Here is a 16,349-nt window from a genome sequence, read left to right as displayed (position 1 = left end):
ACATTTAAATTACTAAGCGTGGGGTTCTTTAGAGATACCTTTAAATGAGTATCTCACATTTAAATTACGAAGCGTGGTGTTCTTTAGAGATACCTTTAAATGAGTATCTCACATTTAAATTACGAAGCGTGGTGTTCTTTAGAGATACCTTTAAATGAGTATCTCATATTTAAATTACTAAGCGTGGTGTTCTTTAGAGATCAAAGGCCGTCTTAATTGACATTGAGTTCATCCTGTATTGCGTCCCTCAAGATTCAGCTCCTGAACCAACACCTGAGTGAGATGGAATATGCTGACCACGTGGGCGACCTCCTTCATCTGCAGTTATGATCCATTATGATATTCATATGCTATTCAATATATATCCTTGTTGAATAAGAAATGAGAAAACAAGACTTGTTTTGTTATATACGGTAACCTGTTAGAATCACAAAGCACGTTTTGACAGCATAGCCGCGAGAGCCACATTATACAATCACGCAACCATAACCATTGCCGGGAGCGCCACATCAATTTGGGCTATCTATTTTCGAAATGTGGCGTTGCCGGCCTGTAACCGATGAAAGCAATTGGGATACGATGAAATACATCAGTCAAGTCAACGAGCCTGCCCACCCGATCCCATTAGTCGCCCCTTGCGACAAGCATGGGTTGCTGAAGACCTATTCTGACCCTGATCTCCACGAGGTTAATGTCCATGGCTCTAAACCATCATTACCTTGGAAAATATCGAGTGCAAAACTCCTCCTCGGGATCAGACGTTGATGAATGCAGAAATGGAGGCTCATACCGGGTATATATAGAATACAAAACGAGCTCCCGTGTAATACCAATTTTATGAAACGAGTGAATAGTTGTGGTATCTGACGAGCGAAAGCGAGTCAGATACCACAACTATCCACGAGTTTCATAAAATTGGTTTTACACGGGAGCGAGTTTAGTATTTTATTTATTACTTGCAATTTATAACGTTTTTTGAATTATACTGTTGAGTATGAATAGGCTGACACCTACATGATCCACGACATAGTCCAATTGAGTTTAACAGAATAATACTTCAAACACGTCAAAAGTTGAAACGTATGAATTTCATACCATACAACGGGTCTACCTTTAGAATTCACAAAATTATCGTAGGGCTAAGACTTTCGCATCTCACATACTTTAACTTAGACCAACGACTGTCGTTGGGCTACAATACGATCGCCTTGTGGAACGGGCCTTGCACAAAGTTTTCAATAACGTCACAATACCCGATGACGTAATTTGTGGAATTTTGATGCAAGATCCATCGGCGAAACAATGCCATGTGACGTCAGCCTAGCAACAAGGTTGCTGGGGTCATCGAGTGTGCATAAGCTCCTCTCAGTGATTATCAACTCCACACGCAATGTCGTTGAATAAGCCAAGGGATGTTGAGAGCTTTCAATATTTGTTCGTGAAACGTTCCGAGAGTACACAAGCACGCGTTTTGGTATTACACAATGTGTAATAAAGCTGTATGTTTATTAAACGGGTGATCTCTTCACGGGCAAGTAATAAATGACGGTATAGCGGGGTATAAAATTAAAACTCACCCCTGCTATTCAATAAACGGACACGGGGTGAAGGTTTGAGTTTGTTCCGTTGTATAACCCAATATTCATGCTTCACGAGTTAGTGTGTGAGTGAGTATGGTTTAACGCCGCTTTTAGCAATATTCCAGCAATAAGATGCCGAGGGACACCAGAAAATGGGCTTTACACATTGTACCCATGTAGGAAATAAAACCCGGTCTTCGGCGTGAAGAGCGAACGTTTTAACCCCTAGGCTACCCCAATCTCATTAAAATCAGATCTTAGTTTTCGCTGTCGCTAAACATTGTTCAGCGGCAGCGAGAACTTAGATCTGATTTTAATGAGATTGTAGGCCACCCCATCCATATTTGACGCTTGGATTTGATCGTCGCCGTCAAGCTCCTCACAGCGATAACCCGTTCACGGAGCTCTCTTATAGAGTGTAAGGAAGGTGTCTCGCGCTTGGAAGGAGCTCGCTTCGCCGTGGTCAAAGGGAAGTAACTAAAAATCCTGTTAACCATTTGCTAAGCAGACCAAGCTCCTTCCCAGCGCGTGACACCTTCGTTACACTCTCGGTATAGAGAGCTCCGCGAACAGACTATCGCTGTGAGGAGCTTGTAAGCAGACTTTGGAAGGGACATAACTCTTTATTTGTTTACGTGGTTAGCTCCCTTAGACTGCTGTGCGTGGAGTTTCAATCGAGAGGCTTTGCTGAGTTAAGAAAAGTAAGTTAACACTTGTAAAAATATTATTACGTCCCTTTGAACATAAAGATTCAAGTTCCATACTCAAACCACCTCTCTATGTCAGAATTAACTGCAAATTGAATCCTTGGTGAGTCATCATTATTTAATCAAATGAGTGAGTGAGTGAGTTGGGTTTAACGCCGCTTTTAACAGTATTCAAGTTATATAGCGGCGTGTCAGCTTTATGTGGGAGGAAAGCTCGAAGTGATGTAGGTCTTAGACGTTTACCACTTTGGTGAAACCCACGAGCACGGGTATGGTGCTGACAAACCTAGAAACATAATCGGGGCGAACCGGGATTCGAACCCACAATCATAGGTTTCTGGCATGTCAAAGGGACGCAACTCTGCACAGCGAATCGCGGCGCCTTAGACGACTGGGCCACCCGTGCCCCCTTTTAATCAAATGAGATAAATATAAGATAGGACCATATTTTACTGGTCTAAGCTTTAAAATACATAGAAACCTAACCTCAAAGCCTCATACCTTTCATTCTGAGCTGTAAGGGAGACAGGGTCTTAGATCTCCTGTCAGCCAGCTTCCCTTGTCAACTTAGGATTACTCTCTTCACAGAGTGTATAATTAATCTTGTTGCATTGTTTATGGGGGTAGCTAAAAGCTGCCACAATTCGTCCAGAGTTGCATCCTTTAGCCATGCCAGAATCTGATGGTTGCAGGTTTGAATCCCAACTTTGCCTTGCTTGATGTATCTTTGTTTGGCATAACCACACCCATGCTTGTGGGTTTCACTAAAACTTTTGGGTTTCACTAAAGTGGTAAACTTCTACAGCCTACATCAATACAGGATTTGATGGCACAAAAGTTATTTGGCATATTTTTTACAGTTTCATTAGCTGTAAAAAATATGCCAAATAACTTTTGTGCATGAAGCTAGAACAAAAATATTGTAATCATTAAGAAACGAGAAAACAGTTTCAAAAACAGTAGCATCTTATTTTATTTGTTCCCTGCATTCTTTGCGATACATGTATCCTAAATCTAATTCCAGCACACACATACATTCTCAATCAGCTACAGATAGTTCATGATAAACGCCATCTTCCCAAGGCAAGGGAGTTTGCTTACTATAAAAATCCAGGTTTCCACCCTTGCCGAATTATGCTGGAATAATGGAGTTATATTTTGGCTGGACAAACGAGTCTATGCATGGTCCAATCAAAATCTCATAACGAAATCGACAACCGGTTCGTAATCTGCCATGAAGATTTCGGTCGATTGCAGGATTTGCAAAGGATGTGTACCATCAACTCAGCATCAACAGACATTTTCCAAATCAACAGACATTTTCCAAATCTTTCCATGTTTTTAATCACCGTGCTCACGTGATTTGATGCACTTCACGAAGTAAGACATGTTTTATTACAATATAGATCTTGATTATCAATCATATCATCTTGACTGGGCAACAACATTTTGTTTGAAGCATTTGCAAGTGATATGAGAGGGAGGTGGAATCTGATTGGTCAATAGTCGGGACATAGAAGGGACGTAACTCGTAATAGCCACTGGTCGCGCTACGATTGAGCCCTGAAATTCCAGTCTAGTTCGGCAAGGGTGGAAAATGGACTTTTGCAGTCCTTGCCTAGGGAAGATGGATAAATGTCTCACTTTGTCATCTTCTTACATTAAGGTATCAAAGTACGATCCACACTGCACAGATATTTTCCGACCAGACCCTCACCCACAAAGCGATCTTTGAGGTACATGTTCCATAAGCCAATGTAACAGAATGTGAGTTACGACAGTCGTGGAGCCAAGATCGCTTGGTCGCAAGAGGATCCACTCTGTCCCAGTGAGTGAATGAATGTTGTTTTCAGTCTGACAGCAATGTTCAAAATTACAGCAAATATTCGGTTCTATTCTTATTATATTATATCATACATTTACATACAGCACTTATCCAGAATCTTTGGACAGCTGAGGTATCGAATTTGAGTAAAATAGGGCCCCATTTAACATACATGGAACGGAGCCAAAACATTAATGAGATTGCAAAGAACAGATGATCCAACATGTTCCTTTTCATGAAACACACACAGGCATGTACAATCACTATGGGCAAGATTGTCTTTTGTAACCATGGAAACATCCAAATCATTGGAATGATCTCCACTCAAATCTTTGGCTGTCTTTATGAAGTTGGTTATCCATTTGTATACATGTAAATCTTCTTGTCTTAGATTTACACAGGAACCTTATCAGAACCAATTAGGAGCAAGTGGCCACAGGCACCAATTCGGCAGTCTAGACACAGCTACTAGACTGTAGAGGAGTCAACTTGGCACAGATGAAAGGTACACTCCACATAGTAGCTGAATACTGTAGCTCTGTTACACAGTTATCCACATCAAGTGTTGTGGTGCTGTTTCACTGAGGGTGGGGTGAGGCAGTGTCAGGTTTACTTGTTGGGTACAGGGTGGTGAACCTCCTGATGGCCTCCGCCTTGGCTGCCTTGGCCTTTTCTGGGTCCACACTCTGGACAGCCAGTTCCAGCTCCGCCTTGTGCTTACAATCATGCTCACAGTATGCCTGGAAAAACAACCAGTGAGTGAGGGGTACTTAGAATAATACGTTTTTAACCCCTAAAATATTATATTAATGATACCAAAACACTCTCGGCTGATAATCTCATAACATGATACAAGAGAGAAATCTGTACATGATATTTTCATATTCCCTCTTCAATTGCCTGCCACAAAAATTACATTGTTGCGAGCTGTTTTTCTTGAAAGACAAAATTCAGACTCATTGTTTTAAATAAAAAGAAAATCTGGTTTTGTAGCAGTAGCTGAAAAAATATCTAATCTCGTAACAAAATCCCAGGACCATCGCTCCCTTAACACTACAGTCAGTATTATTCCACCAATATCAGTCTGATAAACCAGCGATTGATATAATGAGCACTGTTCCACTCAGTCATGTTACAATGACATACAGTCAACACTGACAAGCCTGACCACCACGTCTGTTGAGTCAACTCCTCTGACAATGAGTGAGTTGGGTTTAACGCTGCATTTAACAGTATTCCAGTTATATCACGGCGTGTCAGCTTAATGTGAGAGGCAAGCCCAAAGAGATGCAGGTCTCAGACGTTTACCACTTCGGTGAAACCCACAAGTACGGATATGGTGCTGACAAACATAATCGGGCCGAACCGCGATTCAAACCCACAATCATAAGTTTCTGGCATGCCCAAGGGATGCAACTCTGCACAGCAAATTGCGGCATCTTAGACGACCCGACCCCTATGCCACCTCCTCTTACATGCATAGGTTACTGGGGAACAATCTGAATCCAGGTCTCGACCGTGTGAAAGCATGAGAATGTATGGACATAGACAATATTACATAAATACATACCTTAATCACATCAATGCCTTCTAAACGACTCTCTCTGCAGTATTCCGCAGACACGGAGTGTTGATGTACTTGGTGGTAAATGTTGACCAAGTAAGCTGCATCATGAGCTCTGAAATATATTACAATAATAATGATAATATTAACAACAATAACAAAATATAAGTGACAAAACCTTTTCCATAGCCACAAACAATTTCTGATAAAAGCAGAGATAATTGAACTCTATCATGAGCATGTGTTTATGAATCACTATCAAATAGTGATACCAGGTGTGGCACCCATCACAAACACATGCAAAGGCAAGTTAAATTCTCCAAGGTGGCATTGAACAACACCAGGAACAGATCAGAGCAACAATCATGTCTCATTCAATCTGCAGTCCTAAATGAAGTTCTGCTACACGAATTGACTGGATAGTGTCGGTTGGTGGAGAGTGTGGGTGGGTGGAGAGTGCGGGTGGGTGGGTGGAGTGAGTGAGTGAGTATGGTTTAATGCAATGTTCCAGCAATATCACGGCGGGTAACTCCAGAAATGGGCTTCCCACATTGTTTGAGCTACACCTTTTCCACTTTCATAAAGAACTTTTGCAAATATAGCATTACCTGGTCAAATACATGTTATACTAGTTTCTGTCCTCTGTGAACATTACATTCTAGGGGCCCCATAACCCAAATATATGGTCAGGGGTTCCTTGATTACAATAGTGCTTTGAGCAGTATTCCAGGTCAATCACGGCGTGTCAGCTAACTGTGGAAGGAAACCCTGAAGTGATGCAGGACTCAGACGTTACCACCTTGGTGAAACCCACGAGCACTGGTATGGTGCTCACAAACCTAGAAAAATAATCGGGGCGAACCAGAATTCAAACCCACAATCAGAGGTTTCTGGTATGTCCAAGAAAAATGCACAGCGAATTGTCCTTGATTAAAATGCCAGAAGCCAAAACATGAGATTCCAGGCCCCCTCAACTGTATTATAAAACGGATTAGCACTCAAATACTAAGTTGGCAGAGCCCAAAAATGTCACTACAAACACATTAAAACAGATTCAGACACTCAAATTTAGTAACAATTACATTCCGACATCAGCTTATTTTCACACCTCTACCCACACCCTCCTCTATCTCCCTACCCCCTACTGTGTCTGGTGAGGGACATCACACAAGAATACTTACACCACACCCTCATCTACTGTATTTCCTTGAGTATAGTGCGCACCAAGTATAAAAAAGTGTGCAAATAAAAAATAAAAAATATGGTATCTCCCTCCCATTCCTGTGTCTGGTGAGGGACATCACACAAGAATACTTACAGGCTCCTCAGCAGCATGTCAATCAGTAGGTAGTCTATCTGTTTGTTCCAGACTAAATGGAATGCCATGGGTCCGAAATGCCTTGTTGATCGAAGATCATCATAATCTCGTTGATCGTGGACAGACTGGTAACACCTGTGAGTGATCTGCAACAGAGAGTGAGTAAATGGGTAGGTGGAGAGTGTGGGTTGGTGGAGAGTGTGGGTGGGTGGATAGTGTGTGGGTGGGTGGAGAGTGTGTGGGTGGGTGGAGAGTGTGTGGGTGGGTGGAGAGTTTGTGTAGGTGGAAAGTGTGTAGGTGGAAAGTGTGGGTGGGTGGAGAGTGTGTGGGTGGGTGGAGAGTGTGTGGGTGGGTGGGTGGAGAGTGTGTGTAGGTGGAAAGTGTGTAGGTGGAAAGTGTGGGTGTGTGGAGAGTGTGTGGGTGGGTGGGTGGGTGGAGAGTGTGTGTAGGTGGAAAGTGTGGGTGGGTGGAGAGTGTGTGGGTGGGTGGGTGGAGAGTGTGTGTAGGTGGAAAGTGTGTAGGTGGAAAGTGTGGGTGGGTGGAGAGTGTGTGGGTGGGTGGGTGGAGAGTGTGTGTAGGTGGAGAGTGTGGGTGGGTGGAGAGTGTGTGGGTGGGTGGGTGGAGAGTGTGTGTAGGTGGAAAGTGTGTAGGTGGAAAGTGTGGGTGGGTGGAGAGTGTGTGGGTGGGTGGGTGGAGAGTGTGTGTAGGTGGAGAGTGTGGGTGGGTGGAGAGTGTGTGGGTGGGTGGGTGGAGAGTGTGTGTAGGTGGAAAGTGTGGGTGGGTGGAGAGTATGTGGGTGGGTGGGTGGAGAGTGTGTGTAGGTGGAAAGTGTGGGTGGGTGGAGAGTGTGTGGGTGGGTGGGTGGAGAGTGTGTGTAGGTGGAAAGTGTGGGTGGGTGGAGAGTATGTGGGTGGGTGGGTGGAGAGTGTGTGTAGGTGGAGAGTGTGGGTGGGTGGAGAGTGTGTGGGTGGAGGGTGTGTGTAGGTGGAGAGTGTGTGTGGGTGGAGAGTGTGTGGGTGGAGGGTGTGTGTAGGTGGAGATTGTGGGTGGGTGGAGAGTGTGTGGGTGGAGGGTGTGTGTAGGTGGAGAGTGTGGGTGGGTGGAGAGTGTGTGTAGGTGGAAAGTGTGTAGGTGGAAAGTGTGGGTGGGTGGAGAGTGTGTGGGTGGAGGGTGTGTGTAGGTGGAGAGTGTGGGTGGGTGGAGAGTGTGTGGGTGGAGGGTGTGTGTAGGTGGAAAGTGTGGGTGGGTGGAGAGTGTGTGGGTGGAGGGTGTGTGTAGGTGGAGAGTGTGGGTGGGTGGAGAGTGTGTGTAGGTGGAAAGTGTGTAGGTGGAAAGTGTGGGTGGGTGGAGAGTGTGTGGGTGGGTGGGTGGAGAGTGTGTGTAGGTGGAGAGTGTGGGTGGGTGGAGAGTGTGTGGGTGGGTGGGTGGAGAGTGTGTGTAGGTGGAAAGTGTGGGTGGGTGGAGAGTGTGTGGGTGGAGGGTGTGTGTAGGTGGAGAGTGTGGGTGGGTGGAGAGTGTGTGGGTGGAGGGTGTGTGTAGGTGGAGAGTGTGGGTGGGTGGAGAGTGTGTGGGTGGAGGGTGTGTGTAGGTGGAGAGTGTGGGTGGGTGGAGAGTGGGTGGGTGGGTGGGTGGAGAGTGTGTGTAGGTGGAAAGTGTGGGTGGGTGGAGAGTATGTGGGTGGGTGGGTGGAGAGTGTGTGTAGGTGGAAAGTGTGGGTGGGTGGAGAGTGTGTGTAGGTGGAAAGTGTGGGTGGGTGGAGAGTGTGTGGGTGGGTGGAGAGTGTGGGGGACTGGATAGTGTGGGTGGGTGGACAGTGTAGGAAAGTGAGTGTGTGTGTGTATGGGTGAGTGAGAGAGAGAGATGACATCGGTAGTCAACAGACAAGTCAAGTCTTTTTTTTTGTTTCCATTGTCAGTGTAAGGGATGCATTTTTGATAGTGTCGTTGGCAAGACAGGCCATAGATTTGACTTACAAAATTTGGGCAAGTGAATTTAATCAATTAATAAACTGTGTCACCTTGTGTGACTGTACTAGGGGAATAACTCTGTACCTACCCTAATGTAGTCCGGGTGATCAGGCTCAAACTGAACACATGCCTTGTCCAGTATGTAGGCGTATTTCTTCCTGTTCAATAAATTCTGCAACAAAATTAACAGACTATTTACAGGAATCTGAGTATTCTGTATATTATATACACAGCCTGCTGTTTGCTTAATATTGGTATCAATAACACAGGGTAAAACAGGTTGTATGAATGACCCCAGACCAAAGTCGCCAACTCAGAGTTATCTCCCTTGGATATTCCTCTCGTTTCCTTGACGGCAGGCCGGGAACACAGGTAACAGGTACATAGAGGCAGCCTGGCAGGCCAGGAACACAGGTAGCAGGTACATAGATGCAGCCTGGCAGGCAAGGGAACACAGGTACATAGAGGCAGCCTGGCAGGCCAGGAACACAGGTAGCAGGTACAAAGATGCAGCCTGGCAGGCCAGGAACACAGGTAACAGGTACATAGATGCAGCCTGGCAGGCCAGGAACACAGGTAACAGGTACATAGATGCAGCCTGGCAGGCCAGGAACACAGGTACATAGATGCAGCCTGGCAGGCCAGGAACACAGGTACATAGATGCAGCCTGGCAGGCCAGGAACACAGGTAACAGGTACATAGATGCAGCCTGGCAGGCCAGGGAACACAGGTACATAGATGCAGCCTGGCAGGCCAGGAACACAGGTAACAGGTACATAGATGCAGCCTGGCAGGCCAGGAACACAGGTACATAGATGCAGCCTGGCAGGCCAGGAACACAGGTAACAGGTACATAGATGCAGCCTGGCAGGCCAGGAACACAGGTGACAGGTACATAGATGCAGCCTGGCAGGCCAGGAACACAGGTAACAGGTACATAGATGCAGCCTGGCAGGCCAGGAACACAGGTGACAGGTACATAGATGCAGCCTGGCAGGCCAGGAACACAGGTAACAGGTACATAGAGGCAGCCTGGCAGGCCAGGAACACAGGTAACAGGTACATAGATGCAGCCTGGCAGGCCAGGAACACAGGTACATAGATACAGCCTGGCAGGCCAGGAACACAGGTTACAGGTACATAGAGGTAGCCTGGCAGGCCAGGAACACAGGTGACAGGTACATAGATGCAGCCTGGCAGGCCAGGAACACAGGTAACAGGTACATAGATGCAGCCTGGCAGGCCAGGAACACAGGTAACAGGTACATAGAGGCAGCCTGGCAGGCCAGGAACACAGGTAACAGGTACATAGATGCAGCCTGGCAGGCCAGGAACACAGGTACATAGATGCAGCCTGGCAGGCCAGGAACACAGGTAACAGGTACATAGAGGCAGCCTGGCAGGCCAGGAACACAGGTAACAGGTACATAGATGCAGCCTGGCAGGCCAGGAACACAGGTGACAGGTACATAGATGCAGCCAGGCAGGCCAGGAACACAGGTACATAGATGCAGCCTGGCAGGCCAGGAACACAGGTAACAGGTACATAGATGCAGCCTGGCAGGCCAGGAACACAGGTTACAGGTACAAAGATACAGCCTGGCAGGCCAGGAACACAGGTAACAGGTACATAGATGCAGCCTGGCAGGCCAGGAACACAGGTAACAGGTACATAGATGCAGCCTGGCAGGCCAGGAACACAGGTTAAAGGTACATAGAGGCAGCCTGGCAGGCCAGGAACACAGGTAACAGGTACATAGATGCAGCCTGGCAGGCCAGGAACACAGGTAACAGGTACATAGAGGCAGCCTGGCAGGCCAGGAACACAGGTAACAGGTACATAGAGGTAGCCAGGCAGGCCAGGAACACAGGTAACAGGTACATAGAGGCAGCCTGGCAGGCCAGGAACACAGGTAACAGGTACATAGATGCAGCCTGGCAGGCCAGGAACACAGGTAACAGGTACATAGATGCAGCCTGGCAGGCCAGGAACATAGGTAACAGGTACATAGAGGCAGCCTGGCAGGTCAGGAACACAGGTAACAGGTACATAGATGCAGCCTGGCAGGCCAGGAACACAGGTTACAGGTACATAGATACAGCCTGGCAGGCCAGGAACACAGGTAACAGGTACATAGAGGCAGCCTGGCAGGTCAGGAACACAGGTAACAGGTACATAGAGGCAGCCTGGCAGGCCAAGAACACAGGTAACAGGTACATAGATGCAGCCTGGCAGGCCTCCTAACACAGGTACATAGAGGCAGCCTGGCAGGCCAAGAACACAGGAAACAGAGGTACATAGATAAAGCCTGGCAGGCCGGGAACACAGGAGCACCAGCAGGTGATGGTGCAAGAATCAACTCCAGTTTTCTCACCTCCAGGTTTTTCTCCAGAAACATCTGTGGCATCACCAGCATCCTGCCTTCCCGGGGGTTGTAGATCTGGTTGATCTTGTCTCGTTCTTCCCATGATGCCTTTCTCAAAGTTCCGCTTGGATCGCGGACAACAATCAAACGGCTCTAAAACAGCATGAACATACACATTATTAGTGGAATATTTGAAAACCGCGTGGTTTTGCCTGCTGACATGTGTAACACAGAGTTCAATGGCAACAACACTTCAGGCTGTAACTCACTCACCCTGTCTGACACACCAAAGGTGATGTCTGTGAACACCAGTTTGGACGTCTCCAGCCCCTCCAGATCTGGATCGTGGGTCAACACTTCCGTGATGGGCAGTCTCACCCTCATGTAGGGGGGCATCTGTAGCCGCTGCTTGGCTCGTCTCAGTGCCTTCTCTCCTATCTGCAAACCACACAACATCAAACAATGTAATAAAGACAATCTCACACTCATGAGGGGAGGTGAAATGGAGTTTAACGTCTCGTCCAAGATTATTGCACTTATTTATAGCGGCGTGCATGTACGTGTGTGTGTGTGTGGCTGCTTGTACTAATTCTACTGATGCCGATTTAAAGTTCCAGCACACTGAGATACCATGCCACAGTTTAACATGAATACCCCACTCAGACACAGTATACTGAATCCGAGCTGACCAGTCCTTGTTTTAACCCCTTAAATGCTAAGCACCAGGCGGGTAACAAAAAGTACCATCTTTTTTATTAAGTTTTAACGTCTTTTGGTATGACGTGGCCGGGGATCAAACCTCGGACGCTCTACCACTGGACCACGGAGGCGGTCTCTTGTGTCTCTTGTTATCAAATATACCAACATGAGCCGATAACATTTTAAAACTCTGACGGTGCGTTTCCATTTATCATCCAGAATCATTTGTCTAAAACGTATGGCTAACCTGTTGCAGTGGCAGAGATTAGTGATCTCATTAGATTGGTTATAGTGTGTTAACATGTCCCGACAACATGGACTGTTGTTCACAATCACTGGATTTTTTATAGGTTGCTGTCGTATAGCTTGAATTTTGCGGAGTGCGATTTAAACAACAAACCAAATCATCACCATACTGACCTGCTCCAATTCTTCATCTGTCAAAAGCTTATACTTCGGTTTGGAGAGAGGTGTGGGTCGAGGTTGAGTGATCTTCATAATATCAAAACCAGTGATTCTTCTGAGCAGTCTCTGGATGTCATGATTCAAAAAGACTTTAAATGGATCTTTCTCCTCTTGCTCACTTGAAGAATAGAAGGCAGCTAAAAGAAACACACAGAAAGAGATAAAAGCTATCTGCTTTAACGTTGAATTCGTTTCAGTAGTATTGAAACCGACTAAAATTGATTTTACCTTGGATTACCATGATAACATTGGACTGATTTGGGAGTGATTGGGAGGAAATCCACAGGCACAGGTATGGTGCTGACAATCCTAGAAACATAATCAGGGCGAACTGGGATTCCAACCCACTATCATAGGTGTCAAGTGTGCCCAAGGTATGCAACTCTGCACAGCTAATTCCAGCCGCACCTGATTTGGGAAGTATTTGCTAAAGGGTGTGAAACAACTTAGGATCTGCAAGGGGCTTTAACAATACAAAGCAGAGATAGACTTAAGGAACTTTTAACTTGCTTTGTTTGTTTGTTTGTTGTTTTACGCCACACTCAGCAATATTCCAGCTATATGATGGCAGTCTGTAAAAAAATAAAGTCTGGACCAGACAATCTAGTGATTGACATCATGATCATCGATCTATGCAACTGGGATACGATGACATGCATCAGTGAGCCTGACCACCCCATCCTGTTAGTCGCCTCTTACGACAAACATAGTCGCCTTTATTGGCAAGCATGGGTTGCTGAAGAATTATTCTCCCCCGGATCTTCACGGGTGTCATTTAACTTGCACTGACATGAAAACCAACTTGCATCAGACAAAACCAGATTGCACACTGGTCCTACGAACTTATCAAAGTTGCAATAGACATGATGGATGCATAAACTCGTCTAAATAAATAAGAGCTCTCAGAGCTCTATTGAGTGTGTCATGATTTTCCATAAATTAATTATGTATTGCTGTAAAACATAATAGGAACATGTGCACATAATCTTGGAAGTACCCACAGTTTGATGACGTCAAGCCCATGAAAGCATGACAAAGTACACATAACACAGGGAATAGTGATGGTGTGTGATAGTGAGATGGGTTTAACGCCGCTTTTAACAGTATTCCAGTTATATAGCGGCGTGTCAGCTTAATGTGGGAGGAAAGCCCGAAGTGATGCAGGTCTCAGAGGTTTACCACTTCAGTGAAACCCCCCATCACGGGTATGTTGCTGACAAACCTAGAAACATAATCAGGGCGAAACCAGGATCCGACCCACAATCACAGGTTTCGTGCGTAACCAAGGGACGCAACTCTGCACAATGAATTGTCCGCCTTAGACGACTGGGCCACCCGTGCCCCCGATGTTGTGTGATAGATAAAGCTTAGGGGTATTGAGTGTGTTCAGAGATCGGTGTTTTAAGGCTTAGTCCAGAGACCAAAAACAGAGGGATGGGCCTCCGGGCTAGTTGGCAACCGATCACTGCCTAAGCAGCACTTTCACGTGAAACTATGCAGGATTCAAAGATTAACAAGCGTGGGTTTCGTGAATTGACTAATCAGATGTCTGAACGAGTGACATTGAGAGAGCTTGTCTATCGCATATACAGTATGGTGTAAATCATCATGTGTAGTTGTGTACTCGGTCGCAATGTTCAAACCACTATGGAACATCTGTGTTAGGCTAGTTTGGTAAGGGATACAGGGAGGTTCGTATGGTACATAGCTGTAGTACCCTGAACGACAAAGGTCCATCAGTGTTACTTTCAGTCATTTGATTTCATTGAAACAGCAGACGCCCAGGGCCTTTACCAACAGAAAATATTGAGTTAATGAAGATAGCCCCACTATAACACATTAACGCAACCTTGCAATGTAGGTGTGCTGTTGAAAACTGTTGATCTTAACTGTGCACCAACGGGCTGACATCGTCTTAAACACCGAAGTACTTGACTGCTAACAGCGCACATGACTTTATCCAAGGGCGCAGCCATCTTGAAAACCTCGCTGCATTCAAAAGTCATAAATAAACACGAAACGAAAATTGATTTGGCCTGCAAAGACAACTATCGATCGCTATTATTTGTCAAATGTGAAGACAGAATATATTTGCAGGAGTATATTTATAAACGTGGCTATAAAATCAATGACGTAATTCAGTATGATATTGGAGGGAAATAAGCTGTGATGCAGTTGGATATATTGAGGCCCCTTTGGGTTGTAATAAGTAAAACAGACAAGGTTGACTTATGGATCAAGATTTATTTGTTTGTTTGTTGTTTAATGCAGCACTCAGCAATATTCCAGGTACATGACGGCGGTCTGTTAGTAATCGAGTCTGGACCAGACAATCATGTGATTGACATCATGAGCATCAATCTACCCAATTGGGATACGATGACATGTATCAACCAAGTCAGCGAGCCTGACCACATCCCGTTCGTCGCCTCTTACGGCATGCATGGGTTGCTGAAGACCTATTCGACCCCGGATCTTCACGGGTCTATGGATCAAGAACTGGGTAGGACATGATTATGTACAATGTAGTATAGCTAGGTATGATGATACAATAATTAGATCCCGTGACGTTTATTTGATTAAAGTATAACATATGTTTCAATGTGTTCTTTGTACGTCAATGTAACGAAAAAATGGAAAAAATTGTTCAAGCCTGAGATTTCTTTGCGAAAAACATTTTTTTACCAAAAATCCATTATGGCCACCAAAATATATATAACTAGTTTTATTTCAGGTCCTGTCATAGGAGGATTTTGATTTTTTTAAATGTCATTACATTATGCTATTCATTGATGCAGTTTATCCAGTACTGAACTTACCTCATGGCTTGACACGTGTTTAATGGGCCAACATCAACAATGGCAGACCATCTTGGTCCCAGATGAAAGTCAATTTTGTGTGGTTCGTTCTAATGGCCGTTCTAATGAGAGTGTTGCCACGGTATAGTGAACGGTAGATTGACAGCTGCGTTCTGGAACCAAACGCCAGGGGAGATTGGAATGAGTGCTCTTGTCATTTATATATAAAAAAAATGTTTGTAGGGCAAATGGCGTGAGAACGCAACGCTTCATTCATCAGTTTGTGAGGTCGGAGGAAGTTCACTGCCTCAGCCAGACATCCAGATCTTCAATTTAAGCATGATAACATCGTCACCTTGTCCCTCGCAGAAGGAATCAGGGGAGGTTCACCCAAAAAATATGACAGCCTCTAAGGAAGGGTCATAAAAAATAATACACATATTTGGGGAGGGTCGTGAATTGATAAAAAAGTTTGTAATAAAAGTGATTTTGCTTGTCGTCTTTTCGGGAGGGTCATAGAAAAAAGTACAAGGGGTCTTCAACAAATGACAAGCGGGAGGGTAATTATTTTCAGTACATTAGCGCTTCAAACACACTCTGAGATTCTCCGCAGGTTCTGAATGTCCCAGGTAAATGGGTCTCCTTTTCAATTTAAATGTGCTTGCTTGTTGCTAAGAAAATTATGGGGCAACTCCAATCTCTAACTTAACTACTGACTCCCACAGCATTGGTTTAACGGTACTTTATGATATGTTGATGTTGCCAATCAAATTTTATCAAAATATTGGGAAGTTATGAAAACAACATGAATTTAGAAACTTTTTTCGTGCTTCTTTTGACTCTTAGCATATACTTCTTGATCTGGCAGTATTATACCTGGCTCGTGGGTTGCACAACAGAGGTTAACGACGTGAAGATCCCAGTTATAATTGGTCCCCAGCAACCCATACTTGTCGTAAGAGGCGACTTATGGGATCGGAAGCTGAGGTTAGCTGCCTTAGTTGATGTATGTAATCGTGTCCCAGCTGCGTAGATCGATGCTCATGATGTCAATCACTG

General features: G+C 45.2%; 1 protein-coding gene across 1 annotated transcript; it reads right to left on the bottom strand.

Annotated features, from left to right (window-relative positions):
- Positions 1 to 3,791: 3,791 nt before the first annotated feature.
- Positions 3,792 to 14,480, bottom strand: LOC124118299 (28S ribosomal protein S22, mitochondrial-like). The gene is made up of 8 exons (XM_046480411.2): positions 14,342 to 14,480; positions 12,448 to 12,629; positions 11,602 to 11,766; positions 11,338 to 11,481; positions 9,050 to 9,133; positions 6,995 to 7,140; positions 5,683 to 5,791; positions 3,792 to 4,852 (listed from the first exon to the last, which is right to left on the bottom strand). The coding sequence occupies exons 1-8, from the start codon at positions 14,466 to 14,468 to the stop codon at positions 4,691 to 4,693; spliced, it is 1,119 nt and encodes a 372-aa protein (XP_046336367.2). The 5' UTR covers positions 14,469 to 14,480; the 3' UTR covers positions 3,792 to 4,690.
- Between the last annotated feature and the right edge of the window lie 1,869 nt (positions 14,481 to 16,349).

This window comes from Haliotis rufescens, unplaced genomic scaffold (genome assembly GCF_023055435.1).
Source record: "Haliotis rufescens isolate VD_foot unplaced genomic scaffold, xgHalRufe1.0.p SCAF_13, whole genome shotgun sequence".
Taxonomy (NCBI): Eukaryota; Metazoa; Mollusca; class Gastropoda; order Lepetellida; family Haliotidae; genus Haliotis; species Haliotis rufescens.
Note: the sequence above shows the minus strand (reverse complement) of the source record. Positions and strands in the feature narration are given on the sequence as shown.